This window comes from Ovis aries, chromosome 12 (genome assembly GCF_016772045.2).
Source record: "Ovis aries strain OAR_USU_Benz2616 breed Rambouillet chromosome 12, ARS-UI_Ramb_v3.0, whole genome shotgun sequence".
Lineage (NCBI taxonomy): Eukaryota > Metazoa > Chordata > Mammalia > Artiodactyla > Bovidae > Ovis > Ovis aries.
In genome coordinates, this window is record NC_056065.1 from 46,267,110 (window position 1) to 46,294,086 (window position 26,977).

The 26,977-nt window shown below is 59.3% G+C and overlaps 1 protein-coding gene across 7 annotated transcripts in view; it reads right to left on the reverse strand.

Moving 5' to 3' along the window:
* ESPN (espin) overlaps nt 1–26,977 on the reverse strand; it is a 33,769-nt gene extending 6,792 nt beyond the window's left edge. For 2 of the 7 annotated variants that reach the window (XM_042257330.1, XM_042257327.1), the window contains exons 1-12: nt 26,514–26,977; nt 22,826–23,019; nt 11,015–11,201; nt 10,711–10,893; nt 10,420–10,551; nt 7,220–7,421; nt 6,035–6,306; nt 3,254–3,409; nt 2,971–3,163; nt 1,677–1,703; nt 403–548; nt 56–319 (exon numbers count right to left, since the gene is read on the reverse strand). In XM_042257330.1, the coding sequence (XP_042113264.1) occupies nt 56–319; nt 403–548; nt 1,677–1,703; nt 2,971–3,163; nt 3,254–3,409; nt 6,035–6,306; nt 7,220–7,421; nt 10,420–10,551; nt 10,711–10,893; nt 11,015–11,201; nt 22,826–23,019; nt 26,514–26,807 (2,250 nt within the window). In that variant the 5' untranslated portion in view covers nt 26,808–26,977. Of the gene's footprint in view, nt 1–55; nt 320–402; nt 549–693; nt 863–1,676; nt 1,704–2,970; nt 3,164–3,253; nt 3,410–3,852; nt 3,962–6,034; nt 6,307–7,219; nt 7,422–10,419; nt 10,552–10,710; nt 10,894–11,014; nt 11,202–22,825; nt 23,020–26,513 lie in introns of those variants that run through there. The other 5 variants (XM_042257331.1, XM_042257328.1, XM_042257329.1 and 2 more) reach the window with 4 other exon arrangements.

The following is a 26,977-nucleotide window of genomic DNA, read 5'->3' on the forward strand; positions in this document are numbered from 1 at the left end:
GAGACAGCCCCAGGTGCAGACCCCAGGGCCCTCTGGGAAGCCCTTCCCCACCCACCTTCCGCCTCTGCTCCTCCTCCTCCTGCATCTTCAGCTGCAGCTTGCGCACCATCACCTGGCGCTTCCACTCGGGGATGGGCCGGCCCTGCTCGTCGTACGTGGGGATGAGCGCCTCCACGTCCAGCTGCACGCCCGGCGCTGGGGTGGCGGGAGGCGCCGGCGCCACGCTGCCATTGAGCAATGGCTGGGACCCCACGGCCGGCGGGGTAGGGCTCCGGGCCCGTGACGGTGCCGGCGACGCCGGCGGCAGCGGCGATTCCGGCTGCGGGGAGAAGCGGCGGTGCTGAGTGCTGGGCAAACAGGAGCGAGGGGAACCGGGGCGGGGCCGCGTGTCGCGTTTCCTACCTGGGAGGCCGGCTGCCCACTGCCAGAGAACACCGTGGTGAGCCCCTTACTCTGCGGCGTGGGCTTCAGACTCTTGCCCGCCTTGATCTCAGCCAGCAGCTCCGAATTGTCGCCCGTCGGGGACATCATGTTGAAAGACTTGGTGCCTGCGCGGAGGCAGGAGAGGAGACGCTGGCCCGGTGTGGGGCCTGCACCCCCACCGCCCCCCACCTGTCCTCTGCTGCCGCCTCCCCAAGTCAGGGCGGGCCCTGGCCTTCCCCTGGGCTCAGAGGGCAGCTCTCCAGGTCCTACCCCTCCACCCCGGCGGCTCTGGGGGACCCCAGAGGCGGGTCCTCCTCAGCTGGCAGCCTGTGCGGCCCCACCATCCTCCCGGCCCTACTCACGGGGTGTGGGGCCCCCACCTGGAGGCCCCTGGGAGTTCATGATGGCTCCTGGGCCGGCCCTGGCAACTCTAGTGAATGTCTCCGCCCAGCGTACTGACTGCCCAGCTCCAAAACACTACCTGGGGCCAGCCACCTGACCTTTGTCCCAGGTTCCCTGGCGCAGCCCTACCAGGGTGGAGTCTCCCATCTGACCCTCTCTGCATCAGCAAAGCCCAGTGACCCTTGGACTGAGTCACCTGGGGCTTCCCTGGCTCTAGACACTGGACCCTGGATCCCACAGCCTGGCCGGTCCCCTCCCACCCTCCCCACACACGCCCACAGACAGACACCCGCGCAGACACACTGGTTGCAAGCCCGGAGCACAGTTATGGCAAAGCGCAGCTCACTTCTGGCGGCCCCAGGAGAGCCGAGCCCTAGCTAAGGATATGGGATTGGGGGCACTTAGGTAGAAGGGCCAAGCGGATGACATGCAAATGCGTGGTGGGGAGTTTGCATTTTCCGATGAGGCTGGCGGTGGCGACCGGGGTTTGAAGAGGGTTGTTTTTCGAGCGGGAGGAGGGGTCAGGACTCGGTGAGGGGGAAAAAAGGGGGACCAACAGCTTCTAGGTCCCAGGGGCTGGGGATCCCCAAGCACAGTAGTGGGAGGGGGAAAAAAGACAAAAGTTCTGAGGGGCGCCGGCTGCAGGCTCATTTCTTTAGGCTACACCATCGGCCGGCACGCGCAAGTGGGAGTAGCGGTGGTCCGGCCGGTGGCGTCCGGCACCCCTCACCTGCCAGCCCTTCGTCCTGTCCTTTCCTCGAGCCCCCAGCCCCTCCAGCCTGACTTTTCCTGAGCCTGCCCTGTGCCCCACCCCCGCGCCTCAGCCAAGAGCCGCGCACGCAGCTACTCACTCTTCCTGTGTCTCAGGACTCTCACTTCTAGGGAAGGAGAGGAGAGAAGCGACAGCGAAGTTAGGGGAGGGAAGGGGCTGGGGTGAGGCCAGGACAGCAGGGAAAGCGGGAGGAGGGGACGGAGGGAGATGCCCAGGGAGGCCGGGGAGAGGAGGAACTTTGCGGTCCATCTGCCCCTGGCTCAGGCTGTGCTGGGGCTCCACAAGGGTGGTCTGCTCAGTTCTCAGCTTTGTTGGTGCCCTGAGAGCTGGGTTGGGCTGCCATGGGCCCTGGCCCCCCTCACCAGGGCCTCAGTCTTGGCATTGGTTGGGATAGGGCACCCAGCCCAGGCTCTGCTGCAAAGGGGTGTCTGGAGAAGCCCAGAGTCCGTTTTTCTTCTGTTCTTAGCTTCAGCCTTGCTCCACATTGCCAAGGGAAGACACTGACCCCAAAGCTGGAGGTGCAACTGATGGTAAACATGCTACCATGGCTCCAGTCTGAAGGGGCTGTGGCTCCATAGGTACCCAAGGTGCCCAGGCTGGCCCTACCTGGAATCCTACTGCAGCCTCATGTCCTAGTCAGGGAGATGAAGCTTTGGATGGTGGTTTTAACCATGATCCTGGCGCTTAGTGGCTGGGTGAGGAAGGCATCTCCGCCACCCACCAAGGCTGGAATGGAAGCATCAGCACCCAGATACCACCTCCTGGGCCTGCTGGGGCCCTGACATGCAGGGGGGCCCACATTTCAGAAAAGAAGCCTGGGAATCCTGGTCATTGGTCTAGCTCTTTAAAAAGTATGATGCTCGGGGGTGTCACCAGGAAGGGGAGGGCAGGGTATGATGGACAGCTGGCCTTGTACCCCATAGTTAGGCCTGGGATGTATAATGGCTAGCTTGGGAGAACAAGAGAAAGTGGCCAAGAGTGGAAGAGACACTCCGCAGAAATATGGGGCAGGAAGAAGTCTGCCCAGCAACCCTGCCTCCTTGAAGCTAATTCTACTTCTCCAAGCTTCCCTCTAGCACCAGCCTGCCACCAGAGCTGGGAGGCCTTCCCTACTGGGCCAGAGGCAGCAGACAGGACCAAAGAGGGCAGGGGACTTGACCCAGATCACACAGCACAGTCCTGCTCTGACAAGACCTAAAGCAACTCCGAGCCTTCCCTTAGGGTCAAGTCCTCATTGGGTAGGGGCTGCAGAAAGATCAAGTAGGTAAAGAGGAAGCACCGGGACAGTGGCAGCTGGGGGAGGGGGTGGTCTAGGTTTCCCTCCCCGTTCAGGGCCAGCGCCGCCCTCCACCCCTCAACCTGCCCCTACTCACTGCCAGTGGAGGAAGAGGAGCGACGCTGCCCGCAGCCGGGGCCCGAGCCGTCGACGGGCAGAGGCGGAGCAGGCGGCGGCGAGCTCAAGGCCTCGGGCAGGGGCGGGGGCGGGGGCGGTGGGGGCAGCTCCCTGGACGCTTTGGGGTCCGCGCCACAGCCGTTGTGCACGTGGTTTCCCGGGAGCAGCGCCGCCTGCGGGGGAGCCGAGGGGCCAGCGAGTGAGACGCAGGCTGCCAGGCCGGGTCCCGGGCGGCCGGCGGGCGCGGGCTGGCGGGCACGCACCTCCTCGCTGTGCGCCATGCCCGGGCGTGCGACCAGCGGCTCCCCCGGGTGGCGGCCCAGCTGGCGGTAGTAGTCCCCCGTGCTGGGCTGCTTGCTGAAGGCGCGGGGCTTGCGTCCGGAGTCCTGCCTCCGCAGCCCGTTGCGGCCGTCGCGGGGCTGCGGGAAGACAACGGGCGGAGTGAGCCCTGGGCACTCGTTCCTTACGCCTCCCGGCGCTTCACCTTCCGGGGCTCACGGTCCCCGACCCTTCTGTTCCCAGAGCGAGGATTGGGGCGAAGGTACCGGGGGCCTCGGTGAAAGGGCAGGCCCGGTTGCCAGGACAGGGAGGGGTTCTGGGCGCGGGCCAAGGGGCGCAGGAGCCCCTACGGAGGCTAGAAGGGGCGGGCCCGGGGGCGGGGTGACCCAGCCGGAATGCCAGGGTGGGGGCGAAGCAGGGGTAGCTCCCGGCCTCCGCCGCACAGCGGCCCCCAGACGGGCCCCCGCGCGCCTCTCTTGCAGGGGTCCCAAGCTGAGGAAGCCCACTCGAGAGCCCGCGTCCTGGGCGTTCCTGTTTGCCCAGGGACCTCGGCGCGCCGGCCCGGGACCGCGTCTGCTCCTACCTGCGATCGTGCCCGTGGCCCCCCGCTTGTGCACCTGGCGGCGGGGGCGTTGTAGACCCGACACCTGCGCTACCTGATCCCTCCTCTCAGGTTACAGCCCGGCCCGCCTGCCCGACCGCGCCCTCGAGCGCCGAAGAGCTCTGTCGGCCTGACATCACCTAGAGCCTGCCAATCCCCGGCCGAACCCCCCAAACAGCCGGGAATGCCACGGGGAAGGGGGATGGCCAACTGCTGGGCCAAACCTGGCCGCCGCGCCTACCCCGCTGGCTAGATGTGGTCTTGCCCCCGCTGCATCTCTCTCCCTCCGCTCCGCGCTGAGCACCCCAGCCTCCATCCGCCAGAGACAATTCGGACCTCACTGTGGGCACCCCCATGTTTGGCCCCCCGGAGTTCCGGGTCACGCTCCCGCTCTTCCCCTCCCGCATCTGGAAACCATCGCGGTCTGCGTAAGGGACACCTACACTCGCGCCCGAGACTCGGATTTCAGGGGCGTCAGGGCGGGTTCGGGTGACAGCGTGGGCGTCCCGCCCCGTCGCAGCCGACCCCCACAAAGCCCAGCCAGGGAAGAAAGACAGGAGGCGGAGGGGCCAAAGGCCAAGTCACCTAGCAGGGGCTGTCCTCTGCCCCACCCTCAGTCCGAGCGTCCCCACGGTGGCCCCGGACCCTCCGAGCCCCACCCGGCCGGGCTCACGTTGCAAGGAAACGCGACACCGCAGGATTCGTTTTCTCGGCCGGCCTGTCCCCTAGGCCCCCCCTGCAGCCCCGAGGCGCGGACGCCGCGACCCTGCTACTGCCCGCGGTCGAGGAAAAAGCCACGGCGGGGGGCGCGGAGCACACAAAGAGCCCTTTGTGGAGCGGCCCAGCGCCTGCCTCTGGGCACGCACACACCCGGGAGGGGCACGGGACCGCGCAGTCCTGGTGCTCTGGCTCAGGGGAGCGGAGGGGAGGGAGCGCAGGCCGGGCCACCAGTCCTGCGGCTGGGGGCTGAGAGCAGAGCCCACCAGCTTGGCCGGGAAAGTCCAGTGGCCCAAGGCACCCTGCAGGCCTCTCCTGGGCCCCTTCCACCTTCCGGAGATGAAAGGGGAAGCCACTGAGGGCCTGGTCTGAGGTGGCAAGAAGTGGGTAGGAGGGTGGCCTTGCAGGGACTGTATCCTTCCCTTCCCCCACCCGGTGGTTGTGTGACCTAGGTCACCTGTGGGAGCTGATTACTGAGCTTGGCTCTGGAGAGCTTACCTTGGTCTTGAGAGAGAACTACAAGGTCAAGGCTCCCACAGGACCTTAGCAGGGGCTCTATTCTTTACCCCAGACTCAGTCACCTGGGGTCTCAGGGGCCCTCCCCTCTCAGACCAGCCTGGTTTTCTCCTCTTGGGCAGAACTCCAGGGCTCCCTCTGGGCCTCCGCGCTGCCCAGGACTCTCAGAGATGTCCACACCAGCCCTCTGTACCTTCCCTGCTCCAAAGCCTCAGCCAGGATCCTCTAGGCCCTGCATCATGGGTCCCTGACACTCAGAGCACCCCCTGAACTCAGCCCCTTCTCACTAGCTTGCTTCTCCCCAGGGAGAGACCCCATCTTAGGATCAGCTTGTCTATTCACCTGGGAGCTGAAGCCCCAAACTGGGGAGCCAGCCTCCTTATTAACCCCTGCCTCCAGCCCCCACTGCTGAGGGTGCTGAACCCTACTGGTGCGCCTTCCTGGTGCTCCCTTCCACCCTCCTCAGATCCTCACCTTCACTACTGCCTGCCTCTCCCACCTGGAAGACACTCCCTTGGGAGCCATTCTCCCCTTGTGCCCAGAGCTGGGTACATGTAGGTCTGTGGGGAGGCAGTTTACACGTATTCTCTGCCATCTCCAAGAGCACCCTGCTCCTCTGGGCAAGATGGGGTGAGGATCCAGCTCCTGAGAGGCATGGCTATCAGGGTATACGTTCCTTCATGCCTCTCCTGCTCCCCATCTCCCCAAAGGGTGGTAGCTATGTCTTCCTTGTCTCCCTGTCTCCAGCATCCAGCCCTGGGTCACCATGGAACTGAGCAGAAGTTTTGACTCCTGAACAGACCATTGGACCAGGACCCCCATCTCTCGCCCTGTACCCACGAGATGGGCTAGCCGTTGGCCTCCACTGTCCCCCATCAGCCCACACTCAGATCTGGAGGGAGGCAGGCTGTGTGTGGGGGGATTTCACTACCTCCTTCTTGAAGGCCTCGGTCTCCACATGTCGGAGTTTGTTCTTCGTCTGCAGGTAGATGTCAGCTGCCTGTAGCCCTTCCGGGGGTTTGGGAGCTGGGAAGCCTGGCGGGGGTGGGGGCAGCTGGGTGCCTGGGGGCGGGGGTGGTGGAGGGAATCCAGGTGGTGGCGGTGGTGCTTTGGTTTTCTCCACCTTGCCACGGGGCAGGTCTGGCTCTGGGCTCAGCATGTCCATGTAGCTCTGTATGTCTGCTGCTCTTTGGCTGGGAACCCCTGAGAGGGAGGGAAAGATGGGTTGGGGAGTTTCCAGAAAGGCTGACCCCTGGCTGGAGACCCCTCTTCTGCCTGGAAATGACCTGCCACTGGGGGAGGCTGGCTCCAGTGGAGCTTGGCATGCATGGCTCCATTGTGGGTTCACCATCACCCTGGCCCTGCCCACCCGCAGCCCTGCACTGTGCTCAGGTTGGAGGGGAGCTGGCCGAGGGTCTGGGCTCCAGGATGGGCTTACAGGGCAGAGCCACCTGGAGGGCAGAGGGGTGGCTCCTCAGGACAGATCTGGCAGGGCAGGTGGCAGGAGTCTGGACGGCCACACCCCAGCTTTGCAGGGTGACCGTCAGCTCTGCAGGCTACCACCTGGCGGCCTGAATCCGGCATCACACCTAAGCTAGGGCGTGGTCAGCATGTGTGGACATACGTGCCTGGCTTCTGCCTGTGTGCATTCATGTGTGTTCATGAATGTGTGTAAATCCTTCTTTGTACTTATGAATATGTTTGCATTAGACCTGGGGTCTATGAGTGTGTGCAGGTAGTATAGGTGCACACAGGTAGTATACACATAGGTGCATATATCATATTTATAGATTGTGTGTACACATGTATAAGTGTGCACTTGAGTGTGGGCAGGCACGTGTAATGTCTGGGGAACTTGTGTGAACAAGGATGAATTGTAAGTGGGGTGCATGTAGCTTCTGTGGGTGGGAGGGTACCTGTGGATGTACAGGCATGTTTGTGATGGACACACACAAGCATGAGCGTCCCCTGTCCTCACCAGAAGCAGCGTCCCCTCCTGGTGACCTGGGCAGTCTCCAGTGTCAGCCACGGGCACAGTAGGTCCAGGGATGGCCCTGAGGGCCCCCTGGGCTGGCTCTCATCTGCTCCCCCTCCCACCTCCTCCAGGCCCACTCACCATGCACAGAGCGCTGGCCCTTGACACTGGAGTGGCCAGAGGAGCAGGAGTCGTAGTTGGAGAGGGTACTCGTGGGCGAGCTGAGGTCAAAGTTCGGCGGCTGGACTGACATGGTGGTATTGGGCGAGGACATGCCTGAGTCAGGCTGCTTGGTCTCCAGGTCAGCAGATGGATCCCGGGACAGTACGCGGTGCTCCACACTCTGAGTGGGAGAGGAGGCTGTAAGGGCAATCCCGCCCCAAAGACCAGCACACTCTGGGCCAGGGTCCTGCCGTGTGACCTCGGTCAAGCCACTTGCCTTTCTGGGCTCCCTTCCTCGTCATGAGAAGGTCGCTTCTCAGGTTCTTCCAGGCTGAGATTCAAACTGAGCCCCCCAACAGCAGGACTGTGGGTTCCTGGGAAACTCCCAGCCCTGGTTGGTCTCAGCTCAGGGGTTGGGGACTGCCAGAAGAGAGGGTTGTGGGCTGGACCCCAAGCAAGGGCACCCATGGCATCAGCCTTCCCCTTTCTCATCAGCGGGCAGAGGGCCCAGGCTCCAGTGCAGCAAGGGGGCATAGGCACTGAATGGGTAAGAACATCTGAGCAGCTGGGGATAGGGGATGGGTGCAGAGCACCCACAACTTGCAGGAAAGACTGATCCCCCAGGATGGGCCAGCAACCCCCATCTCCCCCTGCTGGCCTGGAGCAAACTCCATCACCAGCCCAGTCCCAGTCTCCTCATGGAGCCCTTGGGGAAAGGTGGGGCCTGGGGTGGCCCAGCTGAGCTGGGGGAGATCAGCCTGAGCTCAGCCATCCCCCACCACTGCCTCTGCCCCTGCCCATGGCCTGACCCTCCCGCCTGGGAGCAGGCTAGGGTGGGGGCTCTGCTTACGTTGCCCATGCTGGCCCTGCTGCCGGCAAGACTGCTGCTTGTTCGCTCGCTGCCTCCTGCACAGGCCTGCTACTCCCTGCCCTGAGCCCCCTCCCTGCCTGAGAAGTGTCACAGGCCCCCTGGGAATGGTAGGCAGGCCTGGCACCAGGTAACAGCTCAGCGGCCATGCTCATTGGCCCCGTAATTAGGGGCTCTGCAGGAGTGTTTGCCTTTTCTGGGCCAGTATCCTCCATGGCTTGGATCTGTCACACCACAGCTGGGCCCGCCTAGTGAGGGGACCAGCGTCTCCCCAGCCCACCTGGTTCAGCGGGGCCAGGCTCTGTTGCCTAAGCCATGAGCCATGGGGAGCCATAGGAGCTGGGCTGGGGTGGCAGCCTAAAGCTGCCAGCCTTCCTTGGCTGGCAGCAGTGGGCACCCAGCAGGGGTGCCTAGCCCTGACCTGTGGATAACAGAGGTTAGGGGCAAAGGCTTTGCAGCCTGGAGGGTGATGGTTTCAAATTTCATCTCCCCCACTTACTAGCTCCATGCATGACCTTTCTGTCCCTTGTCCTTTCTGTCTGCACCTAAAACTCTATCTGTAAGTGGGAATAACAGTACTTCCTGCCTCATTATATTGCAACAAATATTTTAAAAGTTAGTGAAGTGCCAGTGCATGGTAGCCAGTAAATACCATATGTGTCAACTGAAAATATTAATAAACAGTGCATATTAACTGTGATTACACTGTAAAGCACTAGGCAGGGTACCTACTGCGGTCAGAATTCAAGGAGTGGTTCCTGTTTGCTCATTGCCTGCAGCCAAAGCTTCCATTACGAGGCACTGTTCCCCCCACCCCCCAAACAATTTCAGATGTTCTCAGTGGAAAGGAGCCCACCCCAGTGCAGAAATGCCCTTCACATTGTGCACTTCTGCTTGTACACCCCAGTGACAGGTTGCACTACCTGAAGCATCACGACTTTCCCTGGGTGGCCCTTTCTCGGTGTGGGGTGAGTTCTTCCTCGGGACCGGAGCAGTCTCTGACCCCTGGGCCTTGCTGTGCTCTGAGGTCCCCAGAACCAGGGTGTCCCCATGTGCTCGAAGGCAGGGCATGCAGTGCTCTGGGCAAGAGGCCATTGACCCTCTTTCCCCCAGCCTCATTTCACAGCTCCTCTCATGGCCAAGCTGTCCCTTCTGAAGATGCCTGTGAAACCAGCCCTCTTTCCTCCCCTCCTGCACCAGATGAGGCAGAGCCCTGGACTGGGAGCCACCCACACCTGAGCTCAAGTCCCAGTGGGTTAGTTCATGGCTTTGTAACCATAATAAAATAATTTAAAAAGAGTAACACAGCTTTGCAATTATGAAGTAGCCATGCAGTGAGCAAACATGTAGAATAGTGATGAAGACCGGGATCTCCAGGTTAGGCCACTGGGTCTCCCCGAAACTCAGTTTACCCACCTGTGAAATGGGGACATTAGCATTTCCTACCTCAGAGGATGGTACGTATGTGTGGACGCACTCAGTTGTGTCCAACTATTTGCAACCCCATGGACTGCGAAGAGTCCACTGCAACCCCCGGTGCACTGTAGCCCACCAGGCTCCTCTGTTCATGAGATTTCCCAGGCAAGGACACTGGAGTAGGTTGCCATTTCCTTCTCCAGGGGATTTTGCCACTCAGGGATCAAACCCATGCCTCTTGCAATTGGCAGGCGGATTCTTTACCTCTGAGCCACCAGGGAAGTCCCTGGGGGGTGGGGTGGTGAGAGTTAAATGGATGTATGTGCATGTTAGTCGCTTCAGTCATATCTGACTCTTTGCGACCCCATGGACTATAGCCCCCCAGGCTCCTCTGTCCGTAGGATTCTCCAGGAAAGAATATTGGAGTAGGTTGCCATGCCCTTCTCCAGGGGATCTTCCTGACCCAGGGATCAAACCCGCAACTCTTACTTCTGCACTGGCAGGCAGGTTCTTTACCACTAGCACCACCTGAGAAGCCTGAGAGTTAAATGAGCTAATTAATACCTGGGGCAGGTGAATGCACTTTACTGTTCCCACTGTGAGTAAGTGTCGTTTATCCGAGCCTTGGGTCTCATCAGGATGAGGCTGGTCCTCTTTCCCCCGATATTTTTGCCTCCATCCCCTCACTCCCCAGTGGTCCTGGGCTGAGAGGTCATGTGGGGTAGTGGTCTAGGGCACTTATTCCTGTGACCTCGGGCAAGGGCTTCACTTTCTTGAACCTCAGCTTCTTCCGTGGCAAAAGGGGTAACAACACGTACTCCTTAGGGAAGGTGGGGGCAGGGTGGAGGGGGGTGCAATGACACGGTGGATGGGGGGAACAGTGCCCTGGGCGTACCAGGTTCTCCACGGTGCGCAGGTAACGGGTGCAGTGGCTGTGGCCGTTGTAGTCCGCGAGGTCGGCGGCCGTGTACCCGTCGCGGTCGCGGACGTCCAGCTCCGCGCCGTTCACTACCAGGATCTGGCAGCACTGCAGGGGCGCGCAGTGAGGACCCCTGGCTCATAGCCGGGACCTCGGCACGCGGGCAGAGCTGTGCGACGAGCGTGGCGCCAGCAGAGGGCGCCCGCCCCTCCCGCTCTCGCCTGGCCTCCGGGCCACGCCCCGGACCCGCCCGCGCCCCGCCCTCACCTCCAGCTCCCCGTTCTCGGCGGCGTCATGCAGCGGGGTCCCGCCCCACAGGTCGGCAGCGATCTCGCCGCCGTGCAACAGGAGCCAGCTGAGCACTTTGGCGTGGCCGCGGCTGGCCGCGAAATGCATGGCCGTGGCGCCATCCTTGTCTTTCTCCGACAGGCTCACGTCGGTGCAGCTCACCTGGAAGAGAGGGGGCGGGGCAGAGAGGGGCGGGGACTGGGCTCCAGCCCCCCTATCCCCGCCCCCGTCCCGTACAGGCCCCGCCTCCCCGGGCCCCGCCCCGACGTGTCCCCGAGCTCACCAGCCACACGATGACCGAGATGTGGCCCATCTGCGCTGCGGCGTGCAGCGGGGTCATGCCATCTTGGGCGCTCAGGTGCGGGTCCGCGTCGCACTCTTGCACCAGGTACTGCGTCACCTCTAGGTGGCCCTCCTGGCACGCCAGGTACAGGGGCGTGGCACCGTTCTTGGTTTGGGCATTCACTCCCCTGCGGAAGACGCAGCACCCACCGTGGGCTCTCAGCGCCCACCCCCCTCCAAAGCCTCCTTCGCCCCTTGACCGCTCCCAGGGAGCCCTGGAGGGTAACTGGAGAAGACCTAGTCGCTGGGCCCGGCCCCCCGACTCCCTCTGGACACAGTCCTGTGCCAGCCTTCCTGGGTGGGGGCCCTCTGGCTTGCTCCCCACCTACCCTTCGCAGCCTCCTTTCTGCAGTGCACGTCTAGTGACTGAGCTAGTCTCTGCCCTCAGTAAACAACTCACCTTTTTACCGAGGTCTACAAGGATGCTGTGATCTGGCCTCCCCCTACATTTTCAGCCACATGGACCCACTGTCACTGTGAGTCCTCGCTGTATGACCTCTGTGTCTTTGATTACGTCCCCCCTCTGACTGAGGATGCTCTTCCCATCTCTCTTGAAGACTCAGTACAGGGACTTCCCTGGTGATCCAGTGACTAAGACTACACACTCCCAAGGCAGGCGGCCCAGGGTTCCATCCTTGGTCAGGGAACTAAATCTCTTATACTGCAGCTGAGATCTGGTGCAGCCAAATAAATAAATAAATACATATTTTAAAAAAGACTCAGTACAGATCCCTCCTTCACAAGGCTTGTTCCACTACAAGAACAGGCTTTTCCAGACTCTGTGCCCCATACTGCCCTGGGTTCACTCCATGGGTCACCTGTCATGCCCAGTGGATCAAAACTTGTTTTGGCCTCTGCCGCCCCTAGAAGACTGAACTCCCAGAGGGCAGAGTGGTAATGTCACCAGATAAAACACACAAAAAATCTGAACTTTGGATGTGTTTGGTCGCTCAGTCGTGTGCAATGCTTTGTGACGCCATGAACTGTATCTTGCCGGGCTCCTCTATCCATGGAATTTTCCAAGCCAGAATACTGGAGTGGGTTGCTATTTTCTTCTCCAGGGGATCTTCCTGACCCAGGGATTGAACCTGTGTCTCCTGCATTGGCAGGTGGATTGTTTACCACTGAGCCACCAAAGACAACAAATAATTTTCTAGTGTAAGTATATGCCCACTGGGCATGTGGACATACATATTCTAAGCTGTTAATTGTTGTTTATCCAAAATTAAAATTGTCTTGTGGTTGTTGTCAGTCTGGCCACCCTACAGGTGAATGCCATCCACTGAGCATGTCCCATGTGCTGTGACACTAGCAAGCAGACTCGCAGTGAACACCCTACCTTAAGTCCTACTGTCATTCCCATTTTGCAGAGGGGCAGCTGAAGCTCAGGGGCTGTGACTTGCCAAAGGTCACACAGCTGGTAAGTGGTGAGCACACATCTGTCTGTGTGATGGAGGGCCAGGTGCACAGCAAGAGCCGAGGGAGTGGAGGAGGGGCCGTTTCCTGTCTTCACTCCCTCAGGCTTCCCTGGGGCCTAGCTTGCAGCTGTCACTGCCCCTCATCCCTGCTCCCAACTCCCACAGAAGGGTCTTAACTGGAGAGCCACTCTCAAGAAGTGGAGTGCTGCTGGGGAATAGGGACGCTGGCCTGGCCGCTGGCTGAGCCTCAGTTTTTCTGACTTCACAATGGGTGTGGACACCAGGGTATAGTTACCCTATATGAGCACAAGGTGGAGCCACAATCTAGGCCCAGACTCAGGAGCTCCCAGTGGGTCCAGGATGGAGGGTGGGGGAGAGTAAGAGCTAAGTCCCTCTGGGCTGGATCAGGACTCTGGGCCCAAGGAACTGCAGTTTTTCATCAGACATCATACCTTCCCACCCATATGCCTCCCCCATCTATTTGCTCATGACAATCACACACTCCACCCCCACCATCTACACCCTCCCTCCCTCATCCAACTGCCAGCCGTGTATCCATTAATGAAGGCACCAGGCCACTCAGTCCTCCTCGACCCAGGCCCCCACTCCGTCATCCATGCTCTCGTCACCCACCCATGACTTGGCCCCTCCCTCTCATATACCCCCCGGCCCCTCAGCTGACTTCCCCCGTCCCTAATCCCCCATCCCCGTCCACTTTCCTGACCCCTGCCCGCTACACAGGCTGCCCGCAGCCCCCATCAGGCACCCAGCCCCAGCTCTCTCCATCCTCCTGATGTGGGAACCTGCTCCTCAGACACAGAACTGCCACTGGCCAAGGCTGACACTCAGCCTGGGTCCCTGCCTGGCTGCCCCCCATTACCCCATGGTGGAGTGGGGGGATGAGTCCCATCCACACACCGTACCTGGAGAAGGTGCTGGCTCTCGGCCACCAGCCTTCACGCCCTGGTGCCAGTGTCCCCACCCCCACCCCCACTTGCCATTCACATGCTGGTGCTTCAGGAGGAGCCTGTTTAATATTTCATGACTAACACTCCATGGCCTGAATTATTCACCATGTAACCAAGGCACAAATTGTGGTGCTGGAGAAGACTCTTGAGAGTCCCCTGGACTGCAAGGAGATCAAATCAGTCAATCCTAAAAGAAATCAACCCTGAATATTCATTAGAAGGACTGATGTTGAAGCTGAAGCTCCAATCCTTTGGCCACCTGATGTGAAGAGTTGACTCACTAGAAAAGACCCTGATGCTGGGAAAGACTGAAGGCAGGAGAAGGGGATGACAGAGGATGAGATGGTTGGATGGCATCACTGACTTGATGGACATGAGTCTGAGCAAACTCCGGGAGATGGTGAAGGATAGAGAAGCCTGGTGACCCTACAGTCCATGGGGTCGCAAAGAGTCAGAAATGACTTAGTAGGGGCTGAACAACAACAACCAAGGCACAGCAAGTGTGGGGTCCTGGGGATTGGGGACTGGAGGGGCCACTGCCCAGGGCCCACTGGGCTCTCGAGGGAGGCCTGAGACAATGCACACAGCTCAGGGCGCTAGATCTGCCCGGAGCCTTGTTCTCCCTGTCCTTCCTGCTTGGCAGGTAACTCATGACCCACGGGTGTCCAGCCAGCCTGAGATCTCAGAAGGTCTCAGAAGCTGGCACAGAGCAGGACCTGAGCAGGAAGGGGTAGTCCAGCCCATAGCCTCCCACCAGGCCACTGGTTGACACCCCATCTAGAGGCTCTGCTACAAAGTAAATGCTCAGTAACCCATTCCAGAGTCACAGCCCCCAGCCTGGGAGACCCCAGAACATGGGGCAGGTTTGCTGATGAGCTGGGGTGGGAAAGGGGGTCCCGGCCTTATTCCCCTCTTCTACATCAGCTCAGAGGCAAGAAGAATGGGCACCCTCACTCTCACTGAGGAAAACTACAAAAATATGGATGAAAGACTTCCTTGGTGGTCCTGGGGCTGAGACTCCAAGCTCCCAGTGCAGGGGGCTCAGGTTCGACCCCTGATCACCCTGGTCAGGGAACTAGAGCCCGCATGCCATCACTAAGAGCCAGAGCAGCCAAGTAAATATACAAATAAATACTTTTAAAAATATGGATGAGCACAAGGAATGAAATAATGAGTTTAGATGGAGAGAAGTGAATTTATGTAGTAGTATACATACAAGCTTATGTGTATGTATATGTTACATACATGGTATATACATATACATAACTAGTTTATGTTATGTAGTATATGTATAAGTTATGTATAAGGATTAACACATAACAGGGATAGCAAGTACCATCCACTGAACGATTACTCTGTGCTGAGCGTGGAAGGGAGCACAGTACACGTGTCCCCCATCTAGTCCGCCTAATGCCCTGATAGGGGAAGTGTTGGCATCGCTTCCTTTTTACAGAGGAGACTGAGAGCCAGGCTCACTCGAGAGGCAGAGGGGGCCGTAGTGCAAGAAGGGCCTGGCCTGTGGGCTGCTCACAAGCAGCATCTTGCATCTGCTCTCTGTCCATGAAGTAAGGATAAAAATCGACCCTGAGACATTCTTGAAGAGCCCTCACCAAGGCCTAGCACCTTCCATGTGTTTTAGGATCCTTCTTCCCTGTGCCTCTGGTGGGGGGCACTGTGGGCCTAGGGTATCCAGGCTCCACCAAGCATGTGTCACGACGGGCAGTATTTTGACTGTGGGGAGTCACTGGAGCATAGGGGTGGGGTCTCGGGGGACCCCACCTGGTTCCAGCCCTTCGAGTTCTGGCCATAGTGGCGCCATGGGTGACCAGTCCAGTCCAAGCCCCTGCCCTTTGCCCTGGCCTCCATCCTGACTTTGCAGTTTGCAGGGCTGGGCATGTTCTTTACCTTCCCGGGCCTCAGTTTCCACATAGGACAAATCGGTATCACAGTGGTGGTCTCTTCATGCCTCTTGTGAGAGACAAAGGGGAAAGCTTTGGAAAATAGAAAGTTTTCTCCCAGGGAGGCAGGTCTTGGCTTCCGGTACCTCTGCCCCAGTCTGACCTAACAACCTCCTCAGGCCCCCCAAAGCCTCAACACCATCACCTCCACACTACCAGCCTCATCTGCTGTCCCCTCCCCCTCCTGAACACCTGCTCCTCTAGGTACCAACAAGCTCAGGCCAGGTCTTCTCAGCCTCCTTGGCTGTGTAGGCCCTGGATGGCCACCTGATCTCCAAATGTTGGGGTGCCCCAGGACCTCCTTTCTAAACACAGTCTGCTCCTGGTGAGGTCATCTATTTCCTGGGGTCAAAGGCCACCTGTACCTAATGCCTCTCATCTCTCCAGCTTGGACCTGGAGTACATGCGGCAACCCCCTCAGCCCATTCAACCATCCAGGCATTGAGCAGTTTCTTGAAATTCACATGCTTTTTTTTTCTTTTTAATTTTTAAAAAAATTTTGGCCATTTTCCGTGTATTGTGGGATCTTAGTTCTCCAACCAAGGATCAAACCCACCCCCTTGGCCATGAAAGCACAGAGTCCTGACCACTGGGAATTCACCCTTTACATGCTTCCACATGGAGCAAATCTCTCCACACTCCCTCACCCCACCCTTTTGGTCCCCATTTCAGTAAAGGACACCAGGCCACCCTCCCTTGAGTCCAAGCTCTAGGAGTCTTTGGAAACCCTTGACTTCTGTTACAAGTCTAAGTTTCCCTAGCAACCATCACACAAATCAAGATGTATACTTTTCTTCCTCTTGGGAACAAAGATAATATGGACAGACTGTAACTATTAAGTCACCCTGGATGACACAAAAGAAACATGGAATGCTTGGAAGGGTTTGCTGAAAATCTCCATCCAGGACTGGTGGCAGCTTACTGCAACTGTTGCCACGAGGAACAAGGACTGAGCTGCCCATGGAGGCAGACCCCAGTCACAGAACAGCATCTTCAGTATCCTCCCCACTGGCAATAATTTATTCCCCCAGGGAGGTCTGGCAGAGGCTGATCTGCACCCGTTTAGGTCTGGGTATGGGGCAAAGTCACTGGAACGGAAAGTCTTGGGCCCTTTGGCGGGTCTAGGTCTCTTATTCTCTGATCACACCTCTGCACAATGATCCACAATCAGGACCGGCCTGGGGAAGAAATGCAGCCCCGATTTAAGGAATATTCTAGAACAAACAGTTTTACACCAACCCATCAGCAAGCCTGGAATAAGCTTCACTGGTCTGTAATTCTCCCAGACTTCCAGGCCCTCCTGGCTCACCATGAGGACAAGTGTGACCGCCCCCACCCCCGCAGGGCCACTGCCCCGGCCAGTTCTACCTGCTATGCTCCCACGCCAGTCTTGACAGGGCAGGCCCTCTCCCACTCAGCTCTCACCTCCCAACAGAGGCCTTCCTGGGACTCCCCTGGAAGTCCAGTAGCTAGGACTCTGCGCTCTCAATGCAGGGGCCCTGGGTTCGATCCCTGGTCAGGGAACTAGATCCCGCATGCTACAACTAAGAGTTTGCATGCTGCAACTAAAGATCCTGTGTGTCATGACTTAAGACCCAGTACAGCCAAATAAATAATTTAAAAAGGAAAGAGAGAGGGAAAAGCCTTCCTGGACCCCTCATTTTACAGAAATCTCTCAACCACTGCCTTCAAACTACCATGGTCCACTCCACAGCACTTGTGACTCTTGAGCTGTCTCGGCACTTTCTTCCTTCATCCCAGGGACACCGATTAGGAGGCTTCCACAGGCCAGGACGGGGCAAACAGTGAAGACAGCAGAGCTCTGGCCTTTCAAACCTGGGTCAACCAGGGCCACCAGGGCACCCAACGCACTGGTGCATGAACAGGAGCGTCTCTGTGTGTACACAGGCTCTTGGTCTGCCCCTTCTTTGCCCCTGGGAGTGGCCCAAGTCGGCTCCATGAAGCCATGAGGACTCACTACATCCCCAGCATTAACAGGGTGGGCACGTAGGCTACATTTGGGTGCTAGTTGCTGAGTGAGTAGACATAGGGGTGAGTGAGATGGGCAGCTGGGCCTGGAGCTCTGTGATGCCTCCTCGTATGTGGCCTCAGCTGGTGCATTTGCCCATGGGTCCCGGGAGGCCTGGAGGGAGTTCCATCTGAGTCACAGGCAGTGAGCTACAGGCAGGGCCGGACAAGACCTGGTGGATTCCAGGTTCCTCCCTCCTTCAGTGAGTATTAATGAAGTGTCAGGCCCTTGGGATGCAGGATGGAGAGGAAGAGATGCTCTCATTACATGGGGAGACAGATGATAAGAGGACACGCTAAGATGCACAGAGAGTAATGCCAAGTAGTGGGGAGAGTGAGGAAAACTAGTAGGGAAGGCGTGTGTCTGTGTCCTGGGGGCATGACAGTCTGAGGAAGGCACAGGGAGCAAAGACTTGGAGGGGGAAGGGAGCAACCCTGGGCTCTCTGGGGAAGAGAATGGGAATGACCCACTGCTGTTGTTCAGTCACTAAGTCATGTCTGACTCTTTGTGTCCCCATGGACTGTAGCCCACCAGGTCCCTCTGTCCTCCACTATCTCCCGGAGTCTGCTCAAATTCGTGTCCATTGAGCAAAACGTGATCCACTGGAGAAGGAAATGGCAACCCACTTCAGTATTCTTGAAGTGGGTTGACCTGAGCAAAGGCCAGAGGTCAGAGGGCACCGGCCTGCTGCAGGAACAGTAAGGAAACCCAAGAGACAGAGCAGAGTTGGTGATTAGGGAGCAGCTGCAGGTGAGGCATGGGGGGTCCAGAGTGAGGAGGGCTTCTGGGCTGCTACAGGACGTGGCCTTCCCTATCAGTGATGGAGAAGCCTGTGGCCTGACCAGGGATCTGATCTGTGGTCTCAAAGGTGGGTAAAGGTAGACAGGAAGAGGGCAGAGAGGCCAATTTGGGCCTGGGTGCCATGACAGGCTTGGATCAGGAGTTACCTGTGGGCCATGATTCCATTAGGTCCCTCCTTTCTCAGAGCCTCCCGACCTGGATCAGTGTCCCCAGTGTGCCAGTGTGGGCTCCCCCAGGCTCCGTTGCCCAGGGAATCTCAATACATACAAGGGCAGACCAGGGAGTGGTAACTGAGAGTGAACTCACCCCACTGCCTGTGGTAGAAACAGATGCCTGTCAGGGAACAGCAGCCCCAGTCCCAAGCAAAGGCCCCCAGCCTTCTAAGGGGGAGCTGAGCCATAGGTCTGGGGCTCCCTAGTATGTGAGCAGCTGAGGCTTCTTGCTTGAGGTCAGGGCTGCCTGAAACTTCCAGCTGGACAGAGCTCTAGGAGCAGCCAGCTTTCATGAAACTCAGCACTACAGAAGGAAAACAGGCATCCCAGATGAACATGAAAGGCCCTAAAGATTGGCGCCCGGGCCAGGAGTGGGAAACTCAAGCTCCAATACTCTGGCCACCTGATGTGAACAGCCGACTCACTCCCCCGATGCTGGGAAAGATTGAAAGCAAAAGGAGAAGGGGGCGGCAGAGGATGAGATGGTTGGATGGCATCACCAACTCAGTGGACATGAGTTTGAACAAGGAGATAGTGAAGGACAGGGAAGCCTGGCAAGCTGCAGTTCATGGGGTTGCAAAGAGTCAGGCATGACTGAGCAACTGGACAACAACAAGAGGGGGAGACAGACCCAGAGAGGAGGTGCAGCTTGGTCAAGGCCACACTGGGAGCCAGTGGGACCCCGGCCGGTCATCAGCCCCTCGGAGACACCATTTCTGTATCTACAGCCCCATGAGGCAAGGGTATTTGTTTGGTTCACTGATGTGCCCTGGGCACTTGGCCCAGAGCAGATGCTCAATAAATATGAGTTGGATGAGGGGACTTCCTTGGTGGTTCAGTGGCTAGGACTAAACACAGTCCTAATGCAGGTGGGCTGGGTTCAAGCCCTGATAGGGGAACTAGATCCCACGTGCCACAACTAAGGGTTCACATGCCGCAACTAAAGCCATTATGTGTACGGCAGCTAAGACCTGGCATGGCCAAGTACATACATAAGTAAAAATAAATAAATATTTTTTAAAGGGATACTTAAGGACTTCAGGAAGGTCATGTACACACTGCTATATTTAAAATGGATAACCAGCAAAGACCTATTGTACAGCACATGGAACTCTGCTCAATGTTATGTGCCAGCCTGGATAGGAGCGGTGGGGTTTGGGGGAGAATGGATACATGTATATGTGTGGCTGACTCCTTTCGCTGTTCACCTGAAACCACCACAACATTGTTAATCGGCTATACCCCAATACAAAATGCTTTTGGTGTTTAAAAAAATTAAAATTAAATAAAAAATGTAAGCCACTAGTTACACGAGTCTGTCTGTAAAATGGGCTGATTATAGAGCTACTGCCCATGGTGAGGCTCAGACGGCTGCTTCGTGTCAGACCCCTGCAGGCACTCAGCAGGAGGGAGCTGGTTAGAAACCTTTGGGCAGACTGGTTTTCTGGCTCTCCATGACTGGTAGACCATGGCAGGGCCCCAGGGGGAAGACAAGGCCTGGAGCCCTGCCCGCCCCCTACTCCCCCCAGCTTCGATTCTCAGGCCTAAGCATCCCAGCAGAGCCCAGGGCTCTCTTCTTGTTACTCAAGCCCCCGGAGAGCACACGGCTGAGACAGAGTAAGCATGAGACAGTTCCTGGGCCCCAAGATGCTGCCGCCAGGATGGTCAAGAGCTCTGAGGGCTACCTGGTCCTTATCCCCTCTGTGGTCCCCCTCCACCAGACACTAGTGCCCTTGGCCAGGAGAGCTGACCCTCCTGACTCCATCTCCCTCAGACCCAGGGCCTGGGACAGCTCTGGCCCAGTTCCAGCCAGCCCCCATGCCGGCAGCTTAAGAACTCTTTCCCCAGGGGGCTCAGAGGGAAAGTCCCACCGCAGCGGCCGCTGAGTCGAGGTGGCAATTCCTCTTCCTCTGGGAGGACTTGCCCAGTGGACTGGGAAAGATTGGAGGAGGGGTGGGTGGGTATGGGCCATTCCCGCACTCTCCAGTCTTTCCCAGTGCCCCCAGGCACAGCCCATCTTTGGCCAGGCCCTCCCCTGAGGCCTTCCAGCCCTCCTGCTCCTCTGCAGCTTGTCAGAGCAGCCATGGCTCACGGCTGCCCACAGCCTCCTGCCCAGGATCAAGTTTCCCACTCAGTAGCAGCTCTTCCTCCTTCACCTGCCGCCAGGGAGAGCTGAGCCCTCGTGAATAATTCACAGCGTTTCACAGCAGGCTCATGAGAGCAGAGCCCAGGTGGCCTCCCCCAGAGCCAGGCTCCCTGGGTCCCCTGACTGCACCCTGCAGCCTGCCGCAGCCTGGGCCTCTGCCCCTCCGCAGCCCCCCAACTCTTGCCCTGGGGTCCCCAGCCTTGGGGAGCAGGAGTCTCTACCTCTGAGTAGGGAGTGGGTGCCAGGCCCCAAGTCATCCAGCCAGCAGGCCCCACCTCAATTCCCAGCCCTCTCCCCCTACCTGAGCCCAGTCTGACTGTCACACAAAAGTACCTCCTCATCAGCCAAGCCACACATCACTGTGGGAACAGAGCCCCAGGCCTCTGTCCACTTCCTTGAGATTCACTGGGGGCTGGTGGCTCATCGGTCCAGGCCATCTGGCCAGAGAGAGGGTGCCAGGGCCCAATCACAGCCAGCCTCACTGCATGGCCTGGGAGGGCTCTGGGTCCCTTAGGCCCAGAGTCTGCCAGGGTGCCCCCAGCATAGTCTGAGCCTTCCTAAGGCTGCAACCCCAGCCCGTGGAGGCTTGTCCTAAGCCCCAGACTTCTCCATGAGGATGGGCCCGGGGGCCAGCCTAGGGCTTCACCGCCACCTCCATCAGTTCTTCTGGGGTGTGGGCCCAGAGGTCCTCAGTTCACACCACTGGAGCTAAGTTGGCACTGCCATCAAACTGGCTTCCTGGGACCCACCGTGTGCAATGGGGGAGGCTGGCAGGTGTGAGAGGATGACCACAGCCTGTCTCTCCCCTCTCGGGAACTCCGTGTTGGGTGAGGGGGTGGGGTGAGAACCACCGAGGTGGGGACAGACACAGGTACAGTGCTCCAGTCCTTACCTGGGAGTCTATCAGGGAGTCTGGGACCAGCCCCCAGGGGTGCTGACGGCTGCAGGGTGGGAGCCAACACCCGAGGGTGCCTGGGGCACTCCTCCTTGAAATCCCACTGATTTTGATGTGACCCAGACCCTGGCTTGTCTGGAGGAGGAGGGTTCACTCCAAAGTGGTACCCAGTGGCTTCTGGTGGGGATGGCTGTGAGACCTTTGCCCCGCAAGGTGCACCTGCTGGTCTCCCATTAACCAAACCAGGCGCCCTTGCTTAGCAAGAACAAGCCAGGCCCAGCCATCCTGGGCCCAGCCTGGGGGCTTTCAGCTACGCCACCTGCACACCATGTGCCTCTGCCCAAGGGGCTGCCCACTGGAGCCACCCTGCCACCCGGCTGTGGGGCCAGCCTGGCCTCCTGCCTGCTCCCTGGCGGGCAGTGGCCACCCCACCCCCTCACCCTCAGGGGTGAGGACAGGCCGTCCCACCTTGTAGCTCTCAACCTGAGGCTGGGTCCTTTATCTCCACTTATTTCCCAGGTGCCCCCTTGAACTGACAAAAGTCACCAGTGAGAGCTCCCACCTCAGGTCCCAGGGTCACTGGTGTCCCACTCCCTCTGGGTCTGGGTGGTATCCTCCCCCGGGACCCCTGCTTCCCTCCAGGTACACCTAAGACCTGGCTCCCTCCTCCCCAGGAACTCCATGACTCCCAGGATCTATACTGAACCCCATTCTGCTGCAACCCCACCCCACCCTGGGGTGCACCCAGCCTATGGCTCAGCTGCTTTCTCTGATCAACCGCTTGCCCAGGGCCCCAGGGGGTTTGAGAGCCATACCCCCCTGGTTAGTGGGAATGAGCTACTGGCCGCAGGGGAGGACAAGCTGCTCTGTGATAGGCCAGGAGGCAGGGCGAGGGTCTGGGCAAAGGGCTACCTCCCTTCACTCTGGATAGCAGCCGTGGCTCCTCCTTCTTGACTAGAGTCTAGGAGCTGCCCCTATGCCCCATTTAGATCAGTCTTGCAAATTAACCCAGGCCAGAGCTAGAGGGCTGCCTGCTGCATGCTGGTAAGGATCCTGGGGAGGGGAACTGGTCTGTATGGCCATCTCCAGAGCTGGGGTGGGCTGGGGAGGATCTGCCTGCAGGGCTCGAGGCTTGTGGCTGTGGGCAGCCCACCAGGAGGGGAGAATTGTCAGCTTGCGTAGGCGTGGTCTCTGGCCAGGCCCCTGGCCATGGGATGGCCCAGAAGCAGTCATTCCCCCGGCATGCTGGAGAGGGAGACAACCTCAGGTATCCCCCAGAGCCCCCGCCAGCCCACCCAGAGCCCCCTGGAGAAGAGGGTCCTTACTCAGGGTGGGACCTGACGAGAAGCCTCAGGGAGGGGAAGTCTCCTTTGGCGGCAGCATAGTGAACAGGCAGGGCGCCGGTGTCCGTGGCCATGGTAGGGTTCCCACCGCCGTGACGCAGCAGCCAGTTCACCACCTCGGGGTGGCCAAAGCGGGCAGCCAGATGCAGGACTGTGGCACCAGAATTGTCTCTGTCCTGTGGGAGGAGACCTCGTTAGTCCTGAGCCCGGTCCTGCCTCGCTCAGACCACTTCCTGCATCCCACCAGCCACCAGGGCCCCTCTGTCCTCTGGCGCCTGACTGGCCCCCTCTGAATCTCAGTCCTCAGGGCAGCACCACGCCTTGCATGCTGGGCTCTCACGGCGCCTGCCATTGTCCCAGCAGGAGCGCCTGTCTGTCACCCAGATGCTCAGGGAATACCCAAAGGAGTCACTGGGTCAGGAAGCGTGGCTACTGGGCCTGCTCTCAGAGTGAGGAGGTACTCCCTGCACCTAACCCTGCCCCCTCCCTCGTCCCCCCTCGCCCTCCCCCTCCCCAAGTATCCCATAAAAAGAGGCCTCAGGGTTGATGTACCTCCAACACCCCAACCTCAGTGCAGAGAGCTGCCCACCCCAGCAGACTCCCTGTTCCCAGCCCCCAGGGAACAGACTGTGTCCCTGTGGAGGAGGAAGCCTCTGGCTACTGGTGGGCAGGACCCAGGCAGTTAGCCAGTGGTGGTAGGTGTGGGCTAGAGGCAGCCCCGGGGAAGGGCTTGAACAAGATCCCCTCCCAGGCACTCCAAAGGAGACAGGCCAATGCCCTGGGCCCAGGAGTGCTGATAGCATCTTCTGTGAACATCCAGGTGTGTGTGTCTGTCGTGGGAGGCGGTATGTGACCTGCAGGCCAAGGCGGGGAAACACGGAGAACCCAGGAGTCTGGACTCAGAGGCTCGGAGTTTTGGAGAGTGGGCACTGGGTCTGGAACAGAACGAGCTCCCAGCACCCAAGCACGTGGGATGCTGGAGAGGTAGGCAGGGAGCCCGGCAGGGGCAAGGGGAGTGGGGTGGGGCAGGGTGGAGGCAGGCACTGTGGGAACAGGTGTGGCTGAGGCTGCGGGAACTGGAGAGACCCTGAGCTTAAAGAAGGTGCATCTCAGTTACAGGAGAACTGCTGAGGCTCCTCCAAGTGAAGAAGTGTTGGTTGTTTTAGTTGTGTCCAACTCTTTGCAACCCCATGGACTGTAGCCCGCCAGGTCCCTCTGTTCATGGGATTCTACAGGTAAGAATACTGGAGTGGGTTGTTAGTCCCTTCTCCAGGGGATCTTCCTGACCCAGGGATCGAACCCAGGTCTCCTATACTTCAGGCAGAAATTTTTACTATCTGAGCCACCAAGGGAAGCCTCTAAGAAATGCAGGAAGTGAGGGGGCAAGGGAACAGGGCCCAGGGGCACGGTGGGGAGGTCACAGTCAGACTGTGGGGTTGGGGACAAACAGACTGGCTGATGGGCTAGAACACAGGCAGAGGAAGGGGAGGCAGAGAAACAGCCCACAGGAGGCAGAGGACGATGCTGAGAGGCCTGTGTGCAGAATGCCCGAGGAGGACCAGAAGACTGGTTTAGTCTGTCCTCCTGAGCCCAGCAGCTTCCCTCATGGCTCAAACAGTACTAACACTCTGCCTGCAATGCAGGAGACCTGGGTTTGATCCCTGGGAGGGGAAGATCCCCTCGAGAAGGAAATAGCAACCCACTCTAGTATTCTTGTCTGGAGAATCCCACGGACAGAGGAGCCTGGAGGGCTACAGTGCATGCAACCACGGGGTTGCAAAGAGTCAGAGGCAACTGAATAACTAACACACTTCCTGAGCCCAGCGGACAAAACTGGCTAGCAGTGACCTGGACAGGCCCACAGTGAAATATGCCCTGCACTCCAGCTCTTGAGAAAAACCCTCCTTCCCATCGGGCCTGGGGACAGTGGGCCTGAGGGTCCAGGGGATCCTGATGGCTCTGGGCCTCTGGGTGGGGGTGGAGAGGGAGGCCCCAGGAAGGAGAGGATCACAGGCCTGTGACCTGTCCCCAAGATCTCAACAGCTCCAGAGGCCCCAGAAGCCTCACGTGCTGTGGCCTGCACCCTAAAGCTGCTTATCTCCCCAGGCTGAGCAGGGCCCAGGATCGAGGTCATCCTCCCGTACATACACACTTCCGCCCCCAGCACCCAAGCTGGCTGGGGCTAGAGGGCGGGGGACTTGATAAGCTGGGCACAAGGCCACCTGCTCCTCTACCTCCTTTCCAGTGGCTGGGGAGGCTTCCGGTCAAAGCTGGACACCGGAATCGGGGAGGCGTGCCACCTCCCAAAAGGGTGGGGAGGCGCCACACGCCAGGAACTCCTGATAGCAGAGCTGGCCGGGAGATAAGGGGCCTGGTCATCTTCCAGGAAGGGTGGGATGGGGGGCCTTGCCATCCTGAGGCTAAAAGGTGGGGGAAATGGGGCCTGGCTATCCCTACGGCACAGCCGGTCAGCTCAGAGTACCCCTGCCTCCTCTACTACAGCCAGTTAACACAGTGGTCTCTTGCTAAGAGGAAAATGAGTTCTGTCCCTCCATCCTTGGCTTTCCCCCACAATCATAGGATCCTGCAAATTCTGAACCCAGCCTACAATCCTACAGGACCTGGCCCTGCTGGCTCCTCCCTGCCTCATCCCACTTCAGACATGCTCACCTCTTTGCTGTCCCCGTCACAGGACAGAATGTGTCCCCCTCAGGGCTTTGTACTTCCTGCTCCTTGTGCTCGGAATTCTCAGGTCATCACCTGGCCACTTCTTCCCCATCAGCCAAAAGTTCCTTCTGAGGTCACCCCTCGGAGGGGCCTTCTCTGGCCACCTTGCCCAAGCAGCTCCCTGATGCTCCCCCCACATGGCCTAGCAGTACCTGGTGGTACCTGGCTTACTCTCTAACCTGTGTGTTTGCTGTTCAGTGTCCTGATGGACTGGCAGTTCCAGGGGATCAGGAGCACACCTGGACCCCAGGCCTAGACCCTGCTGGATGCTCTTGTTTCTGGCAGGACTGAGCAGGAAAGCTACACACCAGACCTGAGCTGCCTCCTTTACGTCCCACTCAGGAGAGGCCAGACTGGCTAATACCAGCCCTGCGGCCACTGAGTGAGACCAGGTGGGGTCTCAGGGCAGGAAGACTCAGGCTAAGCTGAAGAATCTGGGAAGTGGGAAGGTGCTGATGTCCTGGGATCCGCTCAGATCGTGGGAAGGACCCCATTTACCAACTCCCCCACTCCTTAGGGAAACATGCAACTCAACCAGAGGTAGGCTGCAAGATTTTGTGCACCACCCTTCCCAGACCTGATCCTGAGGGACATGGGCTTCTGACTCCAGGCCCTTTGTTCCCCCCGCCCACTCTCCAGGACTCCCTGGATCAGTGCGTTTCCCACACCCTCACCCTTAAATGCTATCCTGGTTGAGCCCAACTCCATTCTGGTTTATCACCTGGTAATCTTCTAGGTGGTGGCCAGCGCTTGCCAGAGCATCTGCTCGGGTACTCTCAACCCAGGAGCCCACCCTGCCCCAAGTCCTTTGGAGGGAACTCCAAATCAGGTTTGGCTCCGCGGTGCCCCAAACCATCCATTCTTGAGCCACGAGGGCTCCAAGCCAGAACTCCTTCCTGGGGAGGAAGCCCCCTCGGGGGCCCAGTGAGCGGCGCAAACTCACATGCACTCCGCAGCCTCCCTGCGAGAGCAGCCACTGCAGGCAGGCGAGGTGACCAGTGGCGGCGGCGTCGTGGGCCGGCGTGGCGCCGTTGCGCGCGCGGGCCGCAGCGGGCAGACCGGCCTCCTCCACCAGGAAGCGCAGACAGTGCAACTTGCCGGCGCGGGCAGCGTGGTGCACCGGCAGCGCGTCCAGCGGGTCGCGCAGCGAGGGCTGCAGCAGGCGGGCGGCGTGCAGGGACCGCAGCACGTCCAGGTCGCCCTGGCGCGCCGCCTGCAGCGCCTGCTCCAGGGCCATGGTGCCGCCTGCGGCGCCGCGACCTGGGCTCAGAGCGTCCCTCGAGGCGCCATACAGGGAGAGCCGGCGGCCGGGCCGTCTGGGCCTGCGGGTCGGGAGGCGGAGCGGCTGCCGGCCCGGCCTCTGTCCCGCGTTGCCTCGCCGGCTCAGCTCGGCCTCCGCCGCGCTCT